Below are 26,608 nucleotides of genomic sequence, written 5' to 3' on the forward strand. Positions count from 1 at the left end.
TCTCTGAACCCCAGTTTCTCCAACCTAACATTGCAACTAAAATTCCTCATCCCTGGAACCATCCTCGTAAACCTTCTCTGCACCTTCTCAAGGACCCTCACATCCTTCATAATGTGTGGTGATCACTGGTTTGCACAGACCCAGATGTTCTGTGTTCGTGTCTGTGATGTCATCACGCACTGACAATTGCTCAGTGACATCACCCCGCTACCTGGGTATTTACTCAACTGGGAGATTTTTCTCTGACTCCAGTCCTTCTGATATCTCTTAGCTGCAGGCTGCAGCAGGAGATTTTAAAATTGAAAAGTGTGAAATTGTTTCAGAGGTGAGTATTTTTGAGCATTCGTCTACAAGTTAGAGTTTTTACTGCTCTGCTCTGTTATCTGTGCTCTGGTTCCATGGCCCTGGGGCTGGTGTGGCTCCTTTATTGTGGATCTGAATCCATGTACATCCATTGCTCTGTTTCACCTCTGCCCTCCTGATCACCTCTCTGCTACTGTCTAACTTCCTCTGTCTCTAATATTGGGTGTATCTTAGCTATGTTTAGTATTTTATTATTACTTCTGCCGACCATGCCTAAATGTGGTTTCCACTGCTGCCCATTCCCCCGACCATGTGCTGCTGGCTTCCCAGCTTATCTTCCCACAGTACCTTTCATAGTCAAGAATTGTTTTTTTCTGCACTATAGGCCATTTCTCTTCTGCTTCTGAGCTATTATTGACCGTCAAATTCTGCACCATTTTTATTCTCCATAATTCATTCCACACACCCTGAAATGTTAACTCTTTCATTCTTCACAGACACTGCCTGATCTGCTAAGTATTTCCAGCATTTTCTCCTTTTATTTCAGATTTCCATCAGCTGTGGTATTTTGCTATTATTTGTTATGACACAGTTGATGATAAATGCTGAGTTGTTCAAATCCCAAAGGGAACCTTGAAACAACTGCCACAACTTGTTTTGCAGTCTGTGTAAATTTTGAGATGTGTGCCTTGAATTTAGTAGTAATAAGACCAGCAAGTCTTATAGGTTTTTATAAAACTAAATTAAACATTTATTAACAAGAGAAATGATTTTTAAATACATACATAGATCTATAAATTACTATGATAACTTCTAAATCCCCTAATCAACCTAACTCGTTAAGGCAACAGTAAGATACATAGATTTTAAAAGACCAAGGCAAAGAAAGATAATACCCTGAACAAGTCGAATTCAAAGTGAATTTTCTTACCTTCAGTCCTTTGAAGACAGCAACTTGAGGCATAGATGCTGAAGGCTTTTTCACACTTGTAAGCTCTTAAAAATGCCTTCCCTTACAAACAGTCTTCTCTCCTTTATACATCTTTCCCTCTTTGAATGCAAATACCCATTGTTTCACTATGTCTTTGGACTTTATCTCCCTGATAATAAAAACCTCTCATATAACTAAGTTTTACTATGCATCTTTGGGAAAAATAAACACACTCTTTCTAAACTTCAGCTGGCTAGGTGACACATTTCACTCCCTCTTTTGAAAACAATCCAGCCTGGCTTATTTAAAAATGCAAATGTTCCCTTGACACCTATGTTTCTAAACTTCTCCATGTTTACCTAATTAACATTTCAAACCTAACTCCTCCTTACATCAAAGCACCCAGACTAGCTGCCTCTTATTCAATCAAGTCCTACACACACACACAGAGCCACATTTAGACACATCTTACTAATACTCTATTTTACAATAAATTCCAACAATATAATGAGAATTATTATATCTTTCTGACATATTTTATTGCAGGTGTTGCTCACAGAACCGAGACTAGAATCACCGACAGACCAGTTAAGAGCCAGTTTATAGGACAGTGGCCTTTTTGTTGCAGATGTTAATTCCTTGACTCCAGTCTGGGTCCCTTTTCATCAAGTCATAGAATCATTGAATGATTACAATACAGACGGAGGCTATTCAACCTGTCCTGCCTGTGCTGGCTGTCTGCAAGAGTAAATCAGCTGGTCCCACTCCCCTGCCCTTTCACAAACACAAGACCAGTAGTAGATATGACCAATCCCCAGTTACCTGTGGAGAAGATGATGTTTGACCTTCTTGAACTGCTGCAGTCTGTGGTGAAGGTGCTCCCACAATGCTATTAGGTAAGAAGTTACAGGTTATTCACCCAGCAATGATGAAGGAAGTGATTTATGTCCAAATCAACAACAACAATTTGTATTTATATAGCGTCTTTCATGGAAGAGAAATTTTCAAGGTGTTTCACAGAAATGCTATAAATAACATTTGACACTGACCCACATAAGGAGATATGAGGGTAGATGGCCAATTGTTTGGTCAAAGTGGCAAGTTTGAAGAAGTATCTTAAAGGAGGAATGTGAGGCAGAGAGATGGAGAGGTTGAGGGAGGAAATTCCACAGCTTATGGCCTTGGAAGCTGAAGGTGTAGCAACCAAAGACGGAGCGATTAAAATCAGGAATGCTCAGGATGTTGGAATTAGATAAGCGCAGATCTGTGTGTGGGGATGGAGGGGGGTGGTGTTGGTTGGGCTGAAGGAGATTATAGGGATAGGGAGGGCAAGATGATTTGAAAATAAGGGTGAGAATTTTAAAATTTTGATATTTCATACCTAGAGCTTTTGTAGGTCAGTGGGCACAGGGAAGATGGGTGAACATTCGTGCCACACAAGTGCCAGGCAATAACCATCTCCAATAAGGGAGAATCTAACCATCTCCGCTTGACATTCAATGTTACCATCGCTGTAGCCCCAACTGTCAACATCCGGGGGAGGAGGGGGCGCAGTTACCATTGACCGGAAACTGAACTGGACTAGCTACAAAAGTACTGTGGCTAAAAGAGCAGGTCAGAGGCTCGGAATCCTGTGAGGAGCAACTCATTTTCTGACTCTCCAAAGCCCGCCCACCATCTACAAGACACAGGTCAGGAGTGTGATGGAATACTCTCCACCTGCCTGGATGAGTTCAGCTCCAACAACACTCAAGATGCTCGACTCCATCCAGGACAAAGCAGCCTGTTTGATTGACACCACATTTACCGCCTTAATCATTCACTCCCTCCACCACTGACGCACAGTAGCAGCAGTGTGTACCACCTACACTGCACTGCAGCAACTCACCAAGCCTCCTTCGAGAGCATCTTCCAAGCACACGAACTCTGCCATCTAGAAGGACAAGGGCAGCAGATACACCACCTGTAAGCTCCCATCCAAGTCACTCACCATCCTGACTTGGAAATATATCACTGTTCCTTCACTGTCAGTGAGTCAAAATCCTGGAATTCCCTTTCTAACAGCACTGTGGGTGTTCCTACACCACATGGACTGCAGTGGTTCAAGAAGGCAGCTCAGCACCACCTTCTCGAGGGCAATTAGGGATGGGCAATGAATGCTGGCCCAGCCAGCGATGACCACATCCTATGAATGAATAAAAAGATGACTTGGTGCAGAATTTCCACTCATCAGGTGGGCGTGTGCCCGACTGGAATGAGTGTAAAATGACGCTCGATGAGGTCAGGCAGCTCTGTGCCTCAGGGAAATTTTCCACACGTGCGCTCGCCCTCCTCCACACAGGCAGTGCTGCATCACACGCCTTAATTGGCCTGCTAGCATGAAATTGTGCTCGGGGCCCCAATCGCGGGCAGCGGTCAGCTTCCCAATCGCCCCTGCCGAGCCCACCCAGCGAGGGCAAAACTCTGCCCTTAGTGTGAGTAGCACACGAGCAGCAGAGTTTTGGATGACCTCAAGATTACAGAGAGGTTGAATGTGGGAGGCCGGCCGGGAGTGCGTTCGGGTTGTTAAGTCTAGAGGTAACAAAGGGATGGATGATGGTTTGAGGAGCTGGTGAACCGAGACTGGGCGGAGTTGGACAATGTTATTGAGGTGGAAATAGGTGGTTTTGGTGATGATGTGGATATGTGGTTGGAAGTTTATCTTGGGGTGAAATATTTCACTGTGATTGTGAACAGTCTGGTTCAGTTGCTATGGAGAGCGATGGAGTTGGTTAGAGAGTGGACATTGTAGCAGGGACTGAAGACAATGGCTTCAGTCTTCCCAATATTTAAATGAAGGAAATTTCTGCTCATCCAGTAGTGGATGTCAGATAAGTCAGGACGGTGTGTGACTTGGAGGGGAATTTGGAGGTGAAGGTGTTCACATACACCTGCTACCCTGGTCTTTCTACTTGGTGTGTAGGTTGAAGGTTTTGGAGATTCTGTCAGAGTTTTGGTCAAGCTGTATATATATATAAAATCCCCCTCCTATCCCTCTCCTTTGCTCCCTGCCTTCTTCCTCCTCTCTTCCCATAGAGACCAGAGTCTTGTGTAGGCCCAGACTGAGTGGCAGGTTCCCTTCCCTGAAGGACATTAGTGAACCAGTCACGTTTTTAGGACAATCGAGCAGTTTTCATGGTCACTTTTTCCTAGTGCCAGCCCCACAAATTACCAGATTCATTCAGTTCAATGTCACAACCTGCCTTTGTGTTTTTGTGGGTTCTCTCTCACTCCCTTTTTTCGGTTTTAAATCAATTTCACAGGGTATTAGAAGGGTAGGATTTGCAGTCAGAAAACTGAAACCAAACATCTCATCTGGATTTCACGGGGTCACTCGATTCACTCTGACCTGAATATTATCAGCCTTTGAACATGGAAGCAAAAAGCACTGTTCACTCCGGGGAGAAACCATGGAAATGTGGGGACTGTGGGAAGGGATTCAATTACCCATCTGAGCTAGAAATTCATCAGCGAGTTCATACTGCGGAGAGGCCATTCACCTGCTCCGAGTGTGGGAAGGGATTCACTAAGTCATCCAACCTGCTGACACACCAGCGAATTCATACTGGGGAGAGACCATTCCTCTGCTCCGAGTGTGGGAAGGGATTCGCTCAATCATCCGACCTGCTGACTCACCAGCAAATACACACTGGGGAAAAGCCATTCACATGCTCCAAGTGTGGGAAAGGATTCACTTGGTCATCCCACCTGCTGAGACACCAGCGAGTTCACACTAGGGAGAGACCACTCACCTGCTCTGAGTGTGGGAAGGGATTCTCTAATTCATCCAACCTGATGAGACACCAGCGAGTTCATATTGACAAGAGACCTTTTAAATGCTCAGACTGCGGGAAGTGCTATAAAAGTTCCCTGGACCTGATGCATCATCAACGTGTTCACACTGACAAGAGACCATTCAGATGCTGTCACTGTGGGACTGGGTTCAGGCGATTATCGCAACTCATTGTTCACCAGCGAATTCACATTGGGGAGAGACAGTTCACGTGCTCTGACTGTGGGAAGGGATTTGCTTATTCATCCCACTTGCTTACACACCAGCGAGTTCACACTGCTGAGAGACCTTTCAAATGCCCAGACTGCGGGAAGTGCTATAAAAGTTCTGGGGAACTGATGTCCCATCAACGTGTTCACACTGATGAGAGACCGTTCAGGTGCTGTCACTGTGGGACTGGGTTCAGGCGATCATCTGAACTCACCGTACACCAGCGAGTTCACACTGGGGAGAGATCATTCACCTGCTCTGAATGTGGGAAGGGCTTCACTCAAACATCCCACCTGCTGAATCACCAGCGAGTCCACACAGGGGAGAGGCCGTTCACCTGCTCCAAGTGTGGGAAGGGATTCACTCAGTTATCCCACCTGCTGAGACACCAACAAGTTCATTTAAACTGATGAGAAACCGTTCAGGTGTTCTCAGTATGGGACTGGGTTCATGCAATCATCTGAACTCACTGTCCATGAGTGAGTCCACTCAGGGGTGAGGTCTTTCAGCTGCTCTCAGTGTGGGAAGAGGTTTACTCAGTCATCCACCCTGCTGAAACACCAGCAAGTTCACAAGTTTCCACAGTGATGGGATTTTGCTGCTAACCACATTCAGGACTGAACCATATTCATTGGATTCTGTTTCTGCTGATGTTAATAAACTCCAGCCCAATTTTAGGGGTTAAGGTTATGGATAAAAGTCAAATAAATCAGTTTTGCACTAAACACAGTGTGTTGAATCTTTTTAATATCTCAAACATAAGTTTGTTACTTTTGAAGTGCTCTCTCCTCCATCCTCACCTCCAACAACAAGCTCATGGATCTTCTCTATCACAAAGATTCAGACCCTCTGATCAGCTGTCTCTGCTGCTTCCCTCCCTTCCACTAGCCCACCGGGCCAAATTGTCTCTAAAGTTCCCGTTTGTCCGGGCCCTGAACTCACATCTTTCTCCAGTTTCTCTTCTATCTCCCTCTCAGTGCTCATCTTGTCTCTGAGACCCACTTTCTGCTCCATTCACCCTATTCTCAATACACTAGACCATCTATCTTCCCCATGTTAGCTGATATTGTTAACAGTTTTCTCTCCTCTTGATATTGTCCTCATCTTTAACTGCACCATCACCATACATCCTAAAACAACCCTTCACTCCACTGTCGTTGCAACCTACTCCCCATCTCCAATTTCTCTTTCCTCTCCAAAGCCCTTGAACTTGGTGTCCCTCAAGGATCTATCCTTGGCCCCTCCTATTTCTCATCTACATGCTGCCAGTAGGTGACATCATCCAAAAGCACCGTGTTAGTTTTCACATGTACACTGACAATGCCCAGCTCTACCTCACCACCATCCCTCTCCATTCCTCCACTGTTACTAAATTATCAAACTGCTTATCTAACACCCAGTACTGGAGCAGAAATTTCCTCCAATTAAAAATTGGGAAGACCAAAGCCATTTTTTTTTTTTTATTGTAAAAATATACTTTATTCATAAAAAATCTTCAATCACATTCAAAACCATTTCAAAAACAACATTACAAGGGTACAATCCAGGTTAAACTTTTACAAAATGTATCACCAGGTGCATCAGTACAAACAATATTACAATCATTTACAGCCTTTCATTTTGATCTGTACAGCCCGAGGGGCTCTAAACAGTTCCCAGTCTCTCGGTGCGCTGTGGTAGAAAGGTCTTAGACAGCGACCCTTCCCCATTGCGCCTTTGCGGCAGCTGCCCCAAGCTTTAGTGCGTCCCTCAGCACGTAGTCCTGGACTTTGGATTGTGCCAGTCCGCAACAATCGGTCGGGGACAACTCTTTGTGCTGGAAGACCAACAAGTTTCGGGCAGACCAAAGCGCGTCTTTCACCGAGTTGATGATCCTCCAGCTGCAGTCGATGTTTATCTCGGTGTGTGTCCCTGGGAACAGCCCGTAGAGCACAGAGTCCTGTGTCACAGAACTGCTCGGGATGAACCTCGACAGCAACCACTGCATCTCTCTCCAGACTTTCTTTGCAAAGGCACAATCCACAAGGAGGTGAACAACGGTCTCTTCCCCACCACAGCCACCTCGAGGGCATCGTGCAGAGGGGGTGAGACTCCTGGCGTGTAGGAAGGATCTGACGGGGAGGGCCTTTCTCACCACCAGCCAAGCTACGTCTTGGTGCTTGTTGGAAAGTTCTGGCGATGAGGCATTCTGCCAAATGACTTTGACAGTCTGCTCGGGGAACCATCCCACAGGGTCCACCCTCTCCTTATCCCTCAGGGCCTCTAGGACGTTACGTGCTGACCACTGCCTGATGGACTTGTGGTCAAAGGTGTTTTTCTGCATAAATTTTTCCACCAGGGACAGGTGGTACGGCACGGTCCAACTACTTGGAGCGTTCCGCGGCAGCGTGGCCAGACCCATCCTTCGCAACACCGGGGACAGGTAGAACCTCAGCACGTAGTGACACTTGGTGTTTGCGTACTGAGGGTCTACGCACCGCTTGATGCAGCCACACACAAAGGTGGCCATCAGTATGAGGGCGATGTTGGGCACGTTTTTTCCCCCTTTATCTAGAGGCTTGTACATCGCGTCCCTGCAGACACGATCCATTTTCGACCTCCAGATAAAGCGGAAGATGGCTCGAGTGATCGCCATCGCGCAGGAGTGTGGAATGGGCCAGACCTGCGCCACGTACAGCAACAGCGAGAGTACCTCACACCTGATGACCAGGTTCTTACCCGCAATGGAGAGGGAGCGTCGCTCCCACATGCCCAGTTTCCTTTTCACCATAGCCACTCGCTCCTTCCAGTTTCTAACGCATGCCCCGGTCCCTCCGAACCATATCCCCAGCACCTTCAGGCCGTCAGCCCTGACAGTGAAGGGGACAAAGGATCGGTCAGCCCAGTTCCCAAAGAACATGGCCTCGCTCTTCCCACGATTTACCTTGGCTCCCGAGGCCAGTTCGAACTGGTCGCAGACGTGCATCAGTCTGCGCGCCGACAGCGGATCCGAGCAGAAGACGGCGACGTCGTCCATGTACAGGGAGGCTTTTACCTGAGTGCCTCCACTGCCTGGGATCGTCACTCCTCTTATGCCCGGATCCTTCCTGATGGACTCGGCAAAGGGTTCTATGCAGCACACGAAAAGGACAGGCGAGAGAGGACAGCCCTGCCTGACTCCAGATTTAATCGGAAAGCTATCTGTTTCCCACCCATTGATTGAGACTGCGCTACTGATGTTAGTGTAGAGCAGTTGGATCCAATTTCGAATTCCCTCCCCAAAGCCCATTTTGGAGAGCACATCCCCCATGTAGGTGTGCGATATTCTGTCAAAGGCCTTCTCCTGATCCAAGCTGATGAGGCAGGTATCCACACCCCTGTCCTGTACATAGGCAATCGTATCCCTGAGCAGCGCCAGGCTGTCAGAGATCTTCCTGCCTGGCACAGAGCAGGTCTGGTCAGGGTGAATCACCAATTCCAGAGCGGATTTGACCCGGTTGGCGATGACCTTGGACAGAATCTTATAGTCCACATTCAACAGTGAAATGGGTCGCCAATTTCTAATTTCCTCCCTTTCCCCCTTGTGCTTGTAGATGAGGGTGATGATGCCTTTCCTCATGGATTCTGACATGCTGCCGGCCAGGAGCATACTCTCGTACACTTCTAGCAGGTCTGGGCCGATCAAGTCCCACAGAGCCGAATACAACTCCGCCGGCAGGCCGTCGCTTCCGGGGGTTTTACTCTTCTCGAAGGACTCGAGGGCCTTAGTCAGTTCGTCAGGAGTTAGCGGTTTGTCTAGGCTCTCCCGCGTACTGTGGTCTAAGACCTCCGTGATAGAGGACAGGAAGGACTGGGAGGCCGTGCTGTCCGTGGGCTTCACGTCATACAGACCGGCATAAAAGGATTTGCTGATCCTCAGAATGTCGGACCGTGATGACTTTACTGAGCCGTCTTCTTCCTTCAGGCTGCTGATCACAGAGCGCTCTCTGTGTACCTTTTGGAAGAAGAAACGTGAGCACGTCTCATCCTGCTCCACGGAGCGGACTCTGGAGCGGAAGATGATCTTGGAGGCCTCCGAGGCAAAGTGCGAGGCTTGCTGGCCCTTCACCTCTTGGAGCTCCTCCTTGACATCGACCCCCATCGACTGCAGCCGGAGCAGATTCTGCATCTTTTCCTGGAGTCGGGACATTTCCCTCTGTTCCTTTCTAGCTTTCTGGGTGCCTTTGCGGATGAAAAACCTCTTGATGCTTCCCTTGATCACTTCCCACCAGTGTGTCAGGGACTCAAAGAGGGGTTTCACGGTTCTCCAACCTTTGTAATCCCTCTTGAGCTCCTCAATGTTCTCTGGGGTCAGCAGTTGCACATTTAGCTTCCATGCCCCCCTGCCCACCCTCAGGTCTTCCTCCAAGTGGCAGTCCGCCAGTAGGAGGCAGTGGTCAGAGAAGAACACCGGCTTGACGTCGGTGGATCTGACTGTGAATGCACGGGACACAAACAGGAAGTCTATCCTGGAACGAATGGACCCGTCTGGCCGCGACCAGGTGTATCTACGCTGCGCTCCGTCTGCAGGGTTGCTGAAGACGTCGTGCAGCTTGGCATCCTTAACTGTTTCCATCAGGGATCTGGACGTAGCGTCCAATCTGCTTCCGGCCCTGCCGGATCGTCCAGCCGCATCGATGATGCAGTTGAAGTCCCCGCCCAGAATGACCGGCCTGGAGGTCGCCAGCAGCAGTGGGAGCTGCTGAAAAACCTCCAGCCGCTCAGCCCCTTGTGCCGGGCCGTACACGTTAATTAACCGGAGTGGAGCGTTCTTGTACATTACGTCTGCTACCAGGAGTCGCCCGCCCACCACCTCCTTGACCTCGGAGACGGTGAAGTTGCCTCCCCGCAGCAGAATACCCAGGCCGGAGGAACGAGAGTCGTTTCCGCCCGACCAGATCGATGGCCCGTGGGACCACCATCGTGACCATTGCCTGTAGGAGCTGAGGTGCGGTATCGCACACTCCTGCAGAAACAACAGGTCAGCTTTGACCTTGGCTAGGTAGTCCAAGGTCGCAACACATCGCGTAGTAGATTTAATGCTACGCACATTTATGGATACAATCTTTAAACCCATATTAAAGCATTTATTCTCCTACCAAACCCACTGTCTCTGAGAGTCCCAGACCTTTAGTCTGCTCCTTCATACCCGTAGTGAGCTCAAATTCCTTCACTTTGGATGGGCTGAGGTAGATCTCCTTGGCCGTGTTCTGCTCCAGTGGCATCTGGAGGTTCACGTAGTGAGCGGGTTTTGAGATGACCTTTGCTGGAGAAGCTTCTCCAAAACTCACCCCCTCTGGGGGGTTGCTGTTCCCGGCTTCCTGGAGCTGGGGTGCGATGATTGCCTCACTGCTCCCAGATTCCAGGGGCTGTGGTGCACTGGCCTCCTCAGGTTGCAGGCAAAGTTGGGGTGCGCTGGTCTCCTTGTTGTCTCCAATTTTCTGGAGCTCGGGTGTCTCGTCCTCCAACGCCCTGGAGCTTTGCCGCCTCTTCTGTCGGTGCCGCTCTGGCACTTCATCATCCGAAGAGCTGCTGCCCTTGTCATCCGTGTCGGATGGGAGACGCCTCTTGCCGCTTCTCTGGGAAACGCCTTTGCTTCTTCTTCGCTCCCTCTTACTTTTCTTGTTCTTCACCGTCCGCCACTCCCCCTGCTGCTTTTCCACTGCTGCCTCCTCCTCCATTGATTCGCTGTCCTGAGGACTGGAAGGTTCAGGGGGTAGTGCTGTTGATTGGCTCTCTGTTGCCTCAATCTCTTTCTCCACCTTGTCTCTCTCTGTGTCCTCCTTTGTCCCGTTGAGCTCCCTGGGGGCCTTGGTGGTTGGAGTGACACGGAACCTTTCTTCTGCTTCCCCCTGGTCGGCTTTGGCTGCCTGTGCGTAAGTACGGCAGCGTTTGGGGCAGGTCCTGTAGAGGTGACTTGCCTCGCCACACAGGTTGCAGCACTTGGCCTGTTTGCAGTCTTTTGTCTGGTGCCCTTCCTGTTTGCAGATCTTGCAGAGGGAGGCGCTGCAGTTGGCCGCCACATGGCCAGCCTTGCCGCATGAGCGACAATGCTTGGGTTGCCCAGCGTAGACCAGGTAGCCACGGTTTCCCCCGATAGCGAAACTGGAAGGAGGGTGGAAAATGGCTCCCTTACCATCGGTCTTTAGCGTGACCTTAAACAGGCGTTTGCCTGTCCAGATCCCCAAGTCGTCTCGAATCTCGGTGCCGCTCCCCACCTTATCGAAGTACCTGGTGAGGAAGGTGACCACGTCGGCGACAGGGACGAAGGGGTTGTACACATGCACCATCACCTCACGTTCCCGTTGCAACGGCAGAGAAAAGTGCAGCTCCGCCGTCAGGATCTTCATCTCCGGCAGGTCTCTCTTCTCCTCGAACACCCTCAGGAGCCGGACGCAGTCTGCCACTCGCTTGAACGTCACGTCAAAATAACCACCTTTGCGGGAGTCGTGCAGGGTGAAGATCTCCGTAGCTTGGAAGCCGCACGCCTTCAACAGGATCCTCCTGGTGAAGAAGCCCCGATCCATAGGTGATCCTCCTTCGTCGCTGTGGTTCACCGTGACTCGGACGGTGATAGGTAACCCACGGTATGGATTCAGATTGCGATTGGTTATCGCCCTTCCATCCCAACCTTGCCTTGGCAGGACCATGGTGTCGCCCCTGCAACACTTGATCTTAGCCAAAAGGAAGACCAAAGCCATTGTCTTCAGTCACCACTACAAATTCCGTTCCCTAACCACTGAGTCCATCCCTCTCCCTGGGAACTGTCTGAGGCTGAACAACACTCTTCACAATCATGGTGTCAGATTTAACCCCAAGATGAGTTTCTGACCACATATCTACACCATCACTAATACCAGATATTTCAACCTCCATAACGTCGCCTGTCTCAACCCCACCCTAGATCATCTGATGCTGAAACCCTAATCCACGCCCGTGTTACCTTTAGACTTGACGATTCCAATACATTCCAGGCCAGACTCTCATATTCATCCCACCCCCACGTGGAAACATGTAATCATCCAAAACTCTGCCCCTGTGCTTTTTCACACCAAGTCCCGTTCATCCATTCCTCACCATTTTTGATTTATTCTTTTACAGGATATGGGTGACCCGGCTAGGCCAGCATCTGTTGCCCATCCCTAGTTGCCCTTGAGAAGGTGGTGGTGAGCTGCCTTCTTGAACTGCTGCAGTCCATGTGGTGGAGGTACACCCACAGTGCTGTTAGGAAGGGAGTTTAAGGATTTTGATCCAGTGATAGTGAAGGAATGACCATAGAGTTCCAAGTTAGGATGGAGTGTTTCTTGGAGGGGGACTTGCAGGTGGTGGTGTTCCCATGTTTCTGCTGACCTTCTAGGTGGTAGAGGTTGCAGGTTTTGAAGGTGCTGTCGAAGGAGCCTTAGTGAATTGCTGCAGTGCATCTTGTAGATGGTACACACTGCTGTCACTGGTGGAGGGTGTGAATGTTTAAGCTAGTGGATGGGGTGCCAAGCAAGCGAGGTGCCAAAGGATGCTTTGGCCTGGATGGTGTCGAGATTCCTGAGTGTTATTGAAGTTGAACTCATCCAGGCAAGTGGGCAGTATTCCATCACACACCTGACTTGTGTCTTGTAGATGGTGGACAGGCTTTGGGATGTCGGGAGCTTAGTTTCTTGCCATATAATTCCTAGCTTCTGACTTGTTCTTGTAGCCACAGTATTTATATGGCTGTTTCAGTTTAGTTTCTGGTCAATGATAATGTTGATGTCGTGTGTGATTGGCTCCTGGTGAAGCAATGATTCAGTTTTAAAATTTGCATCCTTGTTTGCAAATTGTTCCATGGCCTCTTCCCTCCCTATCTCTGTAATCTCCAATCACACACCCTCTGAGATATCTGCACTCTTCACATTCTGACCTCTTTAGCACCCCTGATTTTAATTACTGCATTGGTCACCAGGCCCAGGTGTGAAGCTCCGAAATTCCCTCCCTAAACCTCTTAACCTCTCTCCTATTCGAGATTCTTGTTACAATCTGCCTCTCCAATCAAACTTTGGCCATTTACCAAAATAACCCCTATGTGACTCGGTGTCAACTTTTGTTTTATGAAACTTGTCTGAAGCACATTAATCATGTTATATAAATACAAGTTGTTACTGTTTCACAACAGCCAGTTGTGCACAGTTAGTTTCTATAAGTAGCAATCAGACCAGTGACCGATTAATCCAGTTTCTTTAGGTGGTGTTAGTTAAAACACAAATGTTGGTCCCACTGCACCAGGAGAGCTCCCCTGTGGACAGTATGTGGAGTTGTTGAGGTCTCCTGAGCTGAGAGTGGGGCTGATTGAGCTGTCGGGCCTGCAGTGTACCTTGAAGAACCGCTGTCTGGGACCTTTCCTCTTAATTCACTGACTCCCAGTTGGACTTGTCTCTGCAGTAAAATAGTTAACTTTGAAGATCAATCTGAATTTAATCTTTGATTCAAAATCTACAACTTTTAATCAGCTTTAAAAGAGAAAGTTCTTGTGTTCCTTTAGAACCGTTCACACCCTCAGAACATCCCAAAGTGATTCACAGTCAATGCTGAATTTTGGGAGGACGAATGAGAGGCAGAATAAACTAAATGGTACAATTTTAAACAGAGTGCAAGAACAGAGTGACCTGGGAGTGTATAGACACAAATCTTTGAAGGGAGCAGGAAAGGTTTATCCAGCTGTTTTGTTTTACAGATAACCCTTGGCTTTATCAATGGAGACATGGAGAACAAAAGTAAGGAACTTATCCTGAATCTTTATAAATCACTGATTCATCCTCAAGTTTAAGTCGGGTGTTCAGTTCTGAGCACCACACTTTAGGAAAGATGTCAAGCCCTTGCAGAGGGAGCATGGGAGATTTACTAGAATGGAATTGGGAATGAGCAGTTTCAGTTTTGAGGAGAGACTGGAGAAGCTGAGATTGTTCTCTTTAGAGCAGAGAAGGTTACCAAGCAATTTAATAGAGGTGTGGACATTTTGAGGAGTTATCATCTACAAAGGGAGAAATTGTTTTCATTGGCAGGATGGTTGGTAGCTGCAGAACACAGATTTAAAATAATTGGCAAAAAATCCAGGGTGAAGATGAGAAGAGATTATTTTATTCAGTGAGTTCTGATGATCTGGAACACATTGTCTGAATGACTGGTGGAAGCAGATCCAAAGGTAACTTTCAAAAGTGATTTCGGCTTTTACTTAATAAGGAAAGATTTATATGAACATATGAAATAGGAGCATACGTAGGTCACTCGGCCTCTCAAGCCTGCTCCGCCATTCAATAAGATCATGGTTGATCTGTTTGTGATTCGAATTCCGCCTTCCCATCTATCCCCAATAGTCTTTGATTCCCTTGTCTAACCAGAATCTATCTACCTCTGCCTTAAAAATATTCAGTGACCCCACCTCTACCTCCATCTGAGGCAGGGAGTTCCAAAGTCACACAACCCTCTGAGAGAAAACATTTCTCCTCATCTCTGTCCTAAAAGGGCGACCCCTAATTTTCAAACAGTGCCCCCTAGTTCTGGACTCACCCACAAGAGGAAACATCCTTTCCACATCCACCTTGTCGATACCGGAACAGCAGGGGAGTGGGACAGAATGGTAACATTTTCAGAGACAGGGACAAAGAGCCAAATGGCCACCATTCCTGCTCTATTCTTCTATCATTTGAGGCTGGTACAGTGATGTTCCCCAAGGGTCAGTGCTGGGACCACTCTTTGTTTACTATATATAAATGACTAGAATTTTGGAAGGCAGAATAAAATTTCTAAATATGCCGATGATGCCAAACTTGAAGGAGTGGCAAAGAGTGACGATGATACAAATCGCCTGCAACAGGGCATGATAGGCTAGCAGAATGGGCAGGCAAGTGGCAGATGGAGTTGAATACAGAGAAGTGTGAGGTGATGCATTTTGGCAGAAGGGATTGGAAGAGGCAATATGAACTTAATGGCCCATTCTAAAGAGTGTGGAGGGACAAAGGGAGGGTGCATGTCCACTGATCTTTGGAGGCAGTTCATATTGAGAGAGTGATTAGCAAACCAGATGGGAGCCTGGACTTCAATAAATAGAGATATTGAGCACAAAAGCAGGAAAGTTATGCTGAAGTTTTATAAAGATCTGGTTTGGGCCAAATTAGAGTCCAGTTCTGTTCACCACACTTTAGAAAAGATGAGAAGGTCCTTGAGACGATGCAAAGGAGATTTACCAGAATGGTTCCAGGAATTGGGGTTTTAGTTATAAAGTTGGGTTGGAAAGGCTGGGATTGTTCTCCTTGGAGCAAAAGAGATTGATAGATGTACATACAAACATACGAATTAGGAACAGGAGAAGGCCACTCGGTCCCTCGAGACTCCTCCGCCATTCAATCAGATCATGGCTGATTGTAATTTTCTTGAGTTACTTCCTCCCTTCCATTTCTTGATTTGCAGCTATTTCTGGGATGTTATGACAGGTTTAGATCAGGTCAACAAGGGCAAGCTCTCGCAGGTGTCATTGGCAAGGTCACCAATTATTGCCCATCCATCATTGTCCTTGAGAAGGTGGTGATGAGATGCCTTTTAGGACATGGTTCTGGTATAACTGAGTGACTCAGAGAGCATTTCAGAGTCAGCCACGTTACTCTGATTCTGGAGTCACTAGGTGAGGTTAGGAGTACAGGTTCCTTTCCTAAAGGATGTCAGTGAACCAGTTAGACTTTTACAACTACACAGTAGTTTCACGTGATACCAGCTTTTTATTCAGTTAATAGAATTTAAATTCCCCAACTTCTGTGGTGGGATTTGAACTCACATCTACCAGATTATCAGGTCAGCTTCTGTGTTACCAAACCAGTAAGATAACCATTAAGCTACTGTACCCTTCTTTATATTAAGATCAAATGCCTGTTGTTTAATTATAGCAACAGTTAACAGGCTCATGTAAACTCCTCCTAATTTAATTGCAGACTTTAACCAACTTACTTTCAAAAGGTTTCTTGAAAACAAAGTAACACCTGCCTCAAAATGGTAGATTCAGGACTGTCACATTAAATATTCTAGAATAATTACCACAATCATTTCCAGACTGGAAACTTAAACCTGCCATTTCACTGTCAGTCAGGAACAGGTCACAGTTTTACACCAATCTCTGATTTGACAGCACGTTTCCAGCATTCACTGTTGTTCTTCCTGACTCTAAACATAGTTGTAAAGGAGCCTTCTGTTCCGAGTCTAGGAGCTCTGAACCATGAGCGGCTGGGACTTATTTCTTACACACCTCAGGATTAACCCACACGGAGACTTTGGTCAGTGGAGAGAGGTGAGAAAGACCAAAGTGCCGTTTGTCCCTCTCGGTGTGACCCTGAAGGACTGTGTCCAGGCTGAAGTTCTGTTCCTGCCGTACGATCTTCCCCCAGATTGTCCTTTCTGACCTCCAGCCAGGTGATGTTAAACACTCAGGACAAAAATCAACAACAATGTTTTTAAAACTGCAGATGCTGGAATTCTGAAATATAAACAGGAAATGCCAGAAAAACTCAGCAGGTCTGTCAACTTCTGTGGATAGAGAAACAGATTGAATGTTTTGAGTCCAGTATAACTCTTCCTCGAAGGACGAGAGTTATATGGACTCAAAACATTAACTCTGTTTCTCTCTCCACAGATACTGCGAGGCCTGATTTATTTCACAGAATATTAAACTCCAGCCCAGTTACAGGGATTATAAACATCAGCAGAAAGAAACACCAGCTGTTAGAATGAACACTGTTCAATCCTGGATGTAATAAACAGCAGCAACAACAGCAGAATCCAACCTCTGCAGTCACTTGTGAATTCGCTTGTGAGTCACCAGGTTGGATGACCGAGTGAATCCCTTCCCACACTCAGAGCAGGTGAACGGTCTCTCCCCAGTGTGAAGTCGCTGGTGTCCCAGCAGGCTTGATTTTTGAGTGAATCCCTTCCCACACACAGAGCAGGTGAATGGCTTCTCTCCAGTATGAATTCGCTGGTGTGTCAGCAGGTGGGATGAATGGGTGAATCCCTTACCGCACTCCGAGCAGGTGAATGGCCTCTCGCCAGTGTGAACTCTCTGGTGCTCCATGAGACTGGAAGACTGAGTGAATCCCTTCTCACACATGGAGCAGATGAACGGCCTCTCCCCAGTGTGAACTCTCTGGTGCTTCTGCAACGTGGAAGACTGAGTGAATCCCTTCCCACACAGAGAACAGGTGAATGGCCTCTCCCCAGTGTGAGTGCGTTGGTGTGTTACCACCTCACTTCTGCTTTTAAAACTCTTCTCACATTCTGAACATTTAAAAGGTCTCATGTCAGTGTGAACACGTCGGTGTGTCAGCAGGGTGGATAACTGTGCAAATTCCTTCCCACACACCAAGCAGGAAAATGGCCTCTCCCCGGTGTGAACTCGCATGTGCATGTGCAGCTTGGATAACTCTGTGAATCCCTTCCTGCACATGGAGCAGGTGAATGGTTTCTCCCCGGTGTGACTGCGCCGATGAATCTCCAGTTGGGATGGATAATTGAATCCCTTCCCACAGTCCCCGCATTTACAGGGTTTCTCTCCAGTGTGATTGCGTTGATGAGTGTCCAGCTCAGACGGGTAATTGAATCCCTTCCCACAGTCCCCACATTTCCACGGTTTCTCCATGGTGTGAGTGTCCTTGTGTCTCTCCAGGTTGGACGATCAGTTGAAGCCTCATCCACACACAGAACACGTGTACGGTCTCTCCCCACTGTGAATGGTGTGATGTTTTTTCAGGATCTGTAACTGGTTAAAGATCTTTCCACAGTCAGTTCACTGGAACACTCTCACTCGGGTGTGTGTGTCTCAATGCTTTTCCAGTCACACTGATGTTTGAAATATTTTCCCGCAGACCGAACACGCAAACATTTCCCCTTTCACAATCAAAGACCGATGATATTCAGGTCCTGATGAATCGAATGACTCTGTCAGATCCTGATGTGATATTTGACTTGAGTTTCCTGTCTGTAAATCCTCCCGTTCTAATCCCCTGTAAAAGGAGTTCACACAGAATTACTTAGAATATAGAGCACAGAAACAGACCATTCAGTCCAGCAAGTTTGTGCCCATATTTATGCTCCAAACTCATCCCCTTCCATTCCATCTGCTTCAAGTCAGCCTTTCAGCTTATCTTTCTATTCCCTTTTCTCTCATGTAATCAGTTAGTTTCCTTTTGAAACATCTAAGCATTTTGCCTCAATCACTTCCTGTGTCAACGAGTTTCACATTCTAACCAATCTCAGAGTGAACACATTTCTCCTTATTGGATTCCTCAGTAACTGTCTTGTATTTCTGGCCCCGAGTTTTGGATTTTCTCACACGTGGAAACATTTTCTCCACATTGACCAAGATCCCACATGGCAGACTGGGCAGGAAAGTAAAAGCTCATAGCACCCTAGAAGGAGTGGCAAATTGGATGCAAAATTGGCTAATGGCAGGAAGCGGTGGTGCATGGTCAATGTGTGTTTTTGTGAATGGAAGGCTATTTCCAGTGATGTTCTGCAGGCCTCAGTACTGGTTAACAATAAAAATAAAAGCTGTAAGAGTGCAGAAAGATATCACTGGACTAGTCAGGTGGGCCAAGTGCTGTCTTCACACACTAAGGATACCCTCCATCATGTTCTGTGGCACTACCGCTGTGCTGAATGAAATAGATTCAAAGAGGATCCAGCAGCTCAAAATTAGACATCCATGAGGCGCTGTGAGCCATCAGCAGCAGCAGAATTGTATTCAACCACAATGTGTAACCTCATGGCCCAGCCTATCCCTCATTTCTGCCATTACCATCAAGCTTAGGAATTAACCCTGGTTCAATGAGGAGTGTAGGAGAGCAGCGGACTGCAGTAGTTCAAGAAACAGTGATGGACTGCAGCGGTTCATGAAGGCAGCTCATCACCATCTCCTCAAGGGCAATTAGGGATGGGCAATAAATGTTGGCTTAGCCAGTGATTCTCACATCCCATGAATGAATTTAAAAAATGTGTGGCAGCGCCAGGCATATTGAGAAATGAGGCATCCGCCTGGTGAAGATACAACACAGGACTACAGACATGTCAAACAGCGGAAGCAGAATGCAACAGACAGAGCTAAATGATCCCAATAGGTTAGATCTAAGCTTTGCTGTCCTGCCACATCCAGTGGTGAATGGCGGTGGACAATTAAACAACTCACTGGAGGAGGAGGCTCCACAAACAACTCCAACCTCAATGATGATGCCCAGCATGTCAGTGCAAAAGACAAGTTGCATTTGCAGCTTTTTACCTTCCACATTAAGATGCTGATGATATTCAGGTTCTGATGAATCGAGTGACTCTGTCAGATCTTATTGTGATGTTTGGTTTGAGTTTCTCATCTGTAAATCCTTCCTCTTCTAATACCCTGGAAAAAGAGCTTCAAAAGCCACCAATATCAGTGCAGAATAAATATTCAGAAGTAACAAAGAGTTTGCTGTCTATAATTCCACCTCGTGCCCCACGGCTTCTAATCCCCTCTAAAAGGAATTTTCAAAAGCCATCACTGCCAGTACAGGATAGAAATCTCTCCTCCAGCTCCAGGCCGCAGAACGATCACGCTTGCGCCGTCTACACAATGCCCCCTGCATAAAGATCGCGACGGCGCATGCGGCCTAGTGTGTATTCACCCCCGATAAAGATGGCGACTGCGCATGCGACCTAGTGCCTATTGGCACCGATAAAGATGGAGGCTGCGCATGCGGCCTATTGTACATTGACCCCAATAAAGATAGCAGTCGTTAACATGGTTGTAATTAGAAGCGCTACAGCTGTCGAATCGCTCGGTGCAAACGCACCGATAGATTCTGATAGATCCTTGTTCGGACCTTCAGGCCTACGCCTGATTTTTATGACGCCTCCCCGCACATCTCCAGGCTCATCGATCCCACCAAGTGGCCGCTGCTTCCCAGCTGCAGATGTGAAAAACAAGCCTGTGTCAGTCGGCATGCGCCAAGACTGTTCCATACTGCGCCTGCGCAATAGTCTCCTGTGGTGTGGATAGGGGGCATTCTGCACCGCGGGGAATGCTGGGTGAATGATCCGCCATTGAACATTCCACTTAGTTCATAGTGGTTTTTTGTTGTAATGGAGTGGACACTTGGGGAAATTGATAAAATTAGGAAATAAATTGGACTGAAACTGAAGTGAACGGACTCTCCATTATCCAGGAGAAAGAAGGGAATTGGAAATTGATGAACAATCGACAGTCCCTAAAACAGCAACAATAACAGCAGAATCCAACCCGTGCATTTACATGTGAACTCAGTCGTGTCTTAGCGAGTCGAGTGAATGAATCACTGGGGACAGGCTATCAACAAATATTCATCATAAGCCCAGCATTCCCCAGAGCTACCACAACTATAGTTCCTTAATCCATACACCCTGTAGGGATTCAATTTCATTCCCTTAGCTTCTCCATCAAAACCACATCTGTTCTGATGTTGCAACCTCCTGTAACAGCACCTCAGATATAGCCTCCTTTTTCCTCAACTGAAGATCTCCCATCCCCACCCCCAACCCCCAGATATTGTGTTTGACAGGTCCTTCGACCATGCTCGAACCAATTCCCTCACATCTTCCACTCCCTTACAGAAGCCCGATGGGTTTCCCATTATCCTCACTTTCCACCCCACCAGCCCCCATATTCAACAGGTCATCTCCAGTGTGATGCTGCCAGCAAACTTATGTTCCCCTTCCCCCTCTCCTTTCAAAATTTCAAAGGGACTATTCCCTCTGTGATCCCCGATCCACTTCTCTCTCACCCCCTACAATCAATCCCCTGCTCACAGCATCTTTCCAAGTGAACAAAGGCAATGTATCACCTACCCTTTTATCCCCTCCTCACCATCCAAGGCCCCAAACTCTCCTTCCAGGTGAAGCAGCGGTTTATAAGTACTTCCTTCAATTTAATATACTACATTTGCTGTTGTCAATGTTGCCTCCTCTACATTGAGGAAACCAAACACTGGTTGGGTGACTGCTTTGCAGAGATCTCTGCTCAGTCTGCAATCGTGACCCCGAGCTTCCAATAACCTGCCATTTTAATTCTCCACCTTCCTCTCACGCTGATATCTCTGTCCATGGTTTACTGTCATGTTCCAATGGAGCTCAATACAATCTCAACAGCACCTCATCTTTGCATTAAGCACTTTACTATCTCCTGGACTCAACAATTTCAGACTGTAATCTCTGATTTCCCATTTTGTTTTATTTCTTTTCGTATAAGGTCATAACTGGAAATGTTAACTCATTTTCTCTTTCCATAAATGCTGGGCTTGCTGAGTATCTGCAGCAATTTCTTTCTTTCCTTCAGATTCCCAGCATCACCTGGGAATTGAACACAGGTCACAGTGCAGAAAGTACTAAATTCTAACCACTAGGTCACCTGGAAAGCAGGTGCATGGCAGTGATATAAGTGATCAGCGGAAATCTATCATACAGAGTGTAAACATGGAATGGACATGACAATGAAGTTTATGCTCTTTGTAGGTCATCATACACGGGCAGAACTAAACAATCAGCAAACTGACCGATTCGAGCCTAGGAACTAAATCTCCAAACCTCAGTAAGGCTGCAGTTAACCTCACACCATAGACTGTACTCACTGAATGACTGACCCCCATCGGCAGAGATTTTATGCTGTGGACCAAAGGGCTGCAAGTGACCCAGGGCCATCATTTCAATCTGATTTAAATATATGGCGTCATTGTAGGAGAACAGTGGGAGGAGGAAGTGATGATGAATCTACAGAATCCTCTGATGGGGTCTGTTCTAGTCTGGGTTTGACCTCATAAAGGGACCGGCAGGTTCGGGCTCGGCAGCGGCCAGGGAGATATTGAGCATCTGGGTTGTGCTTAGGATGTTTATATTCGATAAGGATGACTCCAGTCGTACTGTATTCAAACTAAAGTGTTAATATTGTTTCACTTTTTAATACTCGGTCTTGTCTTCTTCCTGAACGCATGTTACATTGGAGATTCAGTTACTCAGCCCAAGGCATCAAAGAGCGTGAGAGAAGGTGGAACAATCACTTCAATATGTACCCATAGCACTGCATAAAACTTGTATTATTTATATTGGTGCTGGCAACAACCAGACAAGGAACTCCAGTTTGTTGTGTGGAGATGGTCTTGGGATGAACAACAACAGACAGAAGATGACTTCGGAATTCGTTTCTCATCTGAGCTCCAGGCCACAATTAAATTCACCAGTTTAACTGTTTCGGGGCTGCAGCTGGCTGAATGTGCCGTGTATTACTGCGCTCTTTCTCAGACTCATAATGATGGAAAACTGTCTCACCTCTGTACAAAACCTACCTTTGGACTGTGGCTGGGCGCTCCTGTCTGTTGGGTGTCAGATAGAATCTCGGCAGACACAGCCATAATGTGGCTGTCAGGCGCTCAGACACAGATCTAGAGGAAATCAAATTAACCTCGGGTCAAACTATCACACAACTGTCTCCAGGAGCAGCCAAGAAAACAAATTGAAGAATCCAATCGGATAGACAGATCCATCAGAGAAAAAATGTACAAGTTAAACCTTCCTTCCTGCTTCTGATCAAATATTTATCTCCTTAAAATCATGGCTCAATATTCAGATCAGCACAGAGACAACGATTTCTGACACTCAAGAACATTCCTCAGTGTCACAGAATCAGTCTGTTGTGAGCCCTTCACACAAGGGGCTGCTTCCTGTCTCCATCTCAGTGTGTGTCAGCTCACAGCAGCGTGACTCAGCACCGTGTCAGCATCTGATCGCCCTTATATCAGGCGTCAGCAGCTGGAGCCCAGGTATCTTGAGCGAGGGGAGTTTCTGTTTGAGAGTTTCACTGGTTTCTGTCACTGAGAGCCTCGGGGAGCAGTAACACTCTGCAATGTCTGTCAGTTGTAGCCCTCAAAGAGTCAACATGGTGAACTTAAGCTCTGCTGAGAAACGAGCTGTTGTAAAATCTGCTTTATCTGCATAACCGCTGGTGTATTTCATCAGAATAAACTTGGGCTGTGTGTCTGGGGGATGCCGGGACCAGTATAAATAATTGATGCTCCGTGTGCCCCCATAGAGACAGTGCAAAGTCACCACTTTTCCTTCTAATGTAACTTCCCGAGGACAGAGGTTGAGTGACAGAATCTCCAAGGCTCAGATCTGAAGAAAATGTTCGAACAGGAAAAACTCAGTCCTGCGGGTTTTAAAAATTCTAGCTCAAATAATGTTCAGAAAACTAATTAAAGAAGTAAATGTGTTTAACCCATAATTACCTGTCAGAAACGCACCCCGCACAATTCAGATGCTGAGGAGCCGCATTGTCTCTATCTGCTCTGTGAAAGGAGAGCTGGATATTTGAAGACAACCGTTCTAAACCCCACCCTCAATAATCTGCTGTCGTGTCTCAGGATGTTCTCACCTCCTTATATCAGTGAATGGAAACACCCCGAACTGGGCTACAGTCAGTCTGCTTACAGGGGGAATGGTTCCACTGTTACAGACCGAGTGGGAATAACATTCCTGTGTGACATGGTGGAGGTTTACTGACCTTCTGACTATATCGTTGAGGTCTACGATTCCTCAATTTAAAGGTGCAGGTTAGTGTGGCATTACTTTCCTCATTAACTGTCACAAGAGGATCCCTCCCACTTTCCACTGTTTCTTTGTTATATAGACATAAAATAATAGTAATGATCGCCATCACCATCATCATCATCATCATTGAAACCTCTGATGAGTCTCTGAAAAGGCAGCTAGCTCTCTGCAACAGAGAAGATTCTCCACATGTCAAATTTGAAGGTGGATGTTTGAATCTTGAATCAAAATATGATAAACAACATCAAGTTCAGAACTATCATGTTACAGGATATCTGTAATCACAGAAGAGTAAAGGTACATTATAAGCAGTGTACATCCATCATGTATTCTTCTGTCTTTATGTCTGCCTTCATATACCCCATTCATTTCAGTTTTCCTCCTTTTTATCTCTGTCTGTGTAATAATGATACATATGTAGATACACAGATTCTCATCACAGTCTCTTTCCCACATCGTGAATTTGTCGGGATCACATGTATCACCGAGCCCTCAGTGAACCATTGGGTTCATGGGTTGAAGCCAAGTTCAAATAATTCCAAAGTATCTCTTACCAGATGCAGTTAATGCTGAGCAAATGGAAACAGTCTCGTTATAATACCGAGAGAAACTTGTCAGTCATGTCAAATCGGAAATAATATTCATCATTCTGATGAAAATAGAACTAAGAAACATTTGAGGAAAAGAAACCCATCATGACAATTGGAATGTGAACTGTCTGGTTCAATGAGCGGTCAGCAAATGGTTCCAATGCAGCAGGATCGTCGAGTGATTAAGGTGTTGGACTTGGGTTCAATAAACAAATGCTCAAGTGAGTTGAACACCCCCCACCTAGCCTCCTCCTGGAGGTTTGCCAGAGTTGTTTCCGTTTTTGTTGAGCGAGGAATATGGAGGTAAGGGAATGATGCTGATAGGCAGATCAGTAATTCTCTTAGTGAATTCAAAGTAGTGTCAATGGCTGAATGACCTCCCCCTGTTTCTATTGAAGAACAATATATATTCCAAATACGGTGGAGAGTGGGATTGATGGAGAATGATGCAGAGTGAGAAAGACAGATACATAGAAAGAGAGAAAGTTAGTCTGACAGAGAGAAATTACAATCAATTTATTTCCTAAAAAGGCAGGCTTGGCACAGAGTGTGGCCCATCACAGATGAGTTGAAGAATTTAAAAGAAGCTCTTGGAAAGTCGAGTATTGAAGACAAATGGGATTAAAAAGACTAAATCTTGGAGTGTTTAACAAAATAATGATGTAAAATGTTGGGGGAGTGGGGTGGTGGTGGTATATGAACTCCTCCTATTTCTGTGTTACACTTCCCTATTTTTTCCAATTAAGTAAAAACAACCAATCAGACATGGAATGCCTGAGACTGCTTGCTGTCAACAACACATTTCCCCTCTCTAACCTCAGTATTGGAGAGAAGTGCACCTGTTAACCGTTTCCTATTCAGTTTCCCATTTCCACACAGAACAGTTAAACGAGTGGTTTCTGCACTGCAGTCACTGAGAGCTCAATGTCCATTGATCAGTAAAACCGTCTTCAGTCACGTTAAAATTACTTAATGGGACAAGATTAAAACACAAACAGCTGGGAATCAGAAATAGAATCAGTTTCACAAGTTAAAAGGATTTCCTGGATCTAAGTTCATGAGAAATAGCAGCAGAATAGATCATTGGGCCCCTCCAGCCTGCTCCATCATTGAATATGATCATGGCCGATCGTTGGCTTCAACTCCACTTTTCTTCCTGTTCCCCATTTCCATTGATTCACCAAGAGAGCAAAAATTTGTCTATCTCAGCCTTAAATGTATTCAACAATGGAGCATCCGAAATCCTTTGGAGTACAGAGTTCCAAAGCCTCACAACAGCATGAGTGAATAAATTTCTCCTCTTCTCAGTCCTAAATGATTGGCTCCTAATCCTGAGTCTGCGCCCCGTGTTTTTGATTCTTCAGCCAGGGAGACAACCTCTCCATGCCTGCCCTGTCAAGCTCCTCCAGAATCTTATATGTTTCAATGGGATCACCTCTCATCTTTTAGCTCCTGAGATTATAAGACCAATTTACTCAGTCACTCACCATAGGACAACCATTTCATCCCAGGGACCAAGGTGGTGAACCTTCACTGTACTACCTCTAATGTATTCTTAAATCTGGAAATCAAAACTGCACACAGGGTCGCAATTGTGGTCTCAGCAAAGCCCTGTATAATTGTAGCAAGACAACTTCATTCTGGTACTCCAATCCCCTCGCATTAAAGGCTAAATAAGGATGATGAAAGGCAATAAAGGCCAATGAAACAACAAATGGCAATGGACTCATTCTTCCTGGAGACAGAATAAATGAGAGAATAATATTTCACAGAGAAAGAATATTTTGCATCTGTCTTTACCAAGGAAGATGCTACCAGGCTACGGTGAAATAGGAGGTAATTAAAACACTAGGAGTATTTAAAATTGATAAGAAGGAGATATTAGGTAGGCTGTCTATGCTCAAAGTTGATAAAGCACCAGGACTGAATGAGTTGCATCCAGGGATAATGAGGGAAGTGAGAGTGGAAATTGTGGAGGCAAAGGACATAATTTTCCAATCTTACTTAGACTCAGAGGTGGTTCAGAGGACTGGAGAATTGCAAATGTTACAATTTTGTTCAAAAAGGGTAAAGATAAGTCCAGTAACTACAGGTCAGTCAGTTTAACTTCAG

General features: G+C 46.4%; 4 protein-coding genes across 13 annotated transcripts in view; 1 reads left to right on the forward strand and 3 right to left on the reverse strand.

Annotated features, from left to right (window-relative positions):
- Positions 1 to 6,001, forward strand: part of LOC144696895 (uncharacterized) — a 23,357-nt gene extending 17,356 nt beyond the window's left edge. For 6 of the 10 annotated variants that reach the window (XM_078568597.1, XM_078568599.1, XM_078568596.1 and 3 more), the window contains 2 exons: positions 1,781 to 2,130; positions 4,537 to 6,001. In XM_078568597.1, coding sequence (XP_078424723.1) covers positions 4,646 to 5,686 — 1,041 coding nt within the window. In that variant the 5' untranslated portion in view covers positions 1,781 to 2,130; positions 4,537 to 4,645 and the 3' untranslated portion in view covers positions 5,687 to 6,001. The remainder of the gene's footprint in view (positions 1 to 1,780; positions 2,131 to 4,536) is intronic. The other 4 variants (XM_078568598.1, XM_078568601.1, XM_078568604.1 and 1 more) reach the window with 1 other exon arrangement.
- The window catches only part of LOC144697823 (uncharacterized), a 26,916-nt gene extending 6,820 nt beyond the window's left edge, over positions 1 to 20,096 (reverse strand). The window contains exons 1-2 of the mRNA XM_078569804.1: positions 19,579 to 20,096; positions 17,115 to 18,307 (exon numbers count right to left, since the gene is read on the reverse strand). Of these exons, the coding sequence (XP_078425930.1) occupies positions 17,115 to 17,943 (829 nt within the window). The 5' untranslated portion in view covers positions 17,944 to 18,307; positions 19,579 to 20,096. The remainder of the gene's footprint in view (positions 1 to 17,114; positions 18,308 to 19,578) is intronic.
- The window catches only part of LOC144697817 (uncharacterized), a 528,726-nt gene that overhangs the window by 397,122 nt on the left and 104,996 nt on the right, over positions 1 to 26,608 (reverse strand). The window lies entirely within an intron of this gene.
- LOC144696897 (uncharacterized) overlaps positions 1 to 26,608 on the reverse strand; it is a 394,826-nt gene that overhangs the window by 357,265 nt on the left and 10,953 nt on the right. The window lies entirely within an intron of this gene.

This window comes from Cetorhinus maximus, chromosome 23, assembly GCF_964194155.1.
Source record: "Cetorhinus maximus chromosome 23, sCetMax3.hap1.1, whole genome shotgun sequence".
NCBI lineage: Eukaryota > Metazoa > Chordata > Chondrichthyes > Lamniformes > Cetorhinidae > Cetorhinus > Cetorhinus maximus.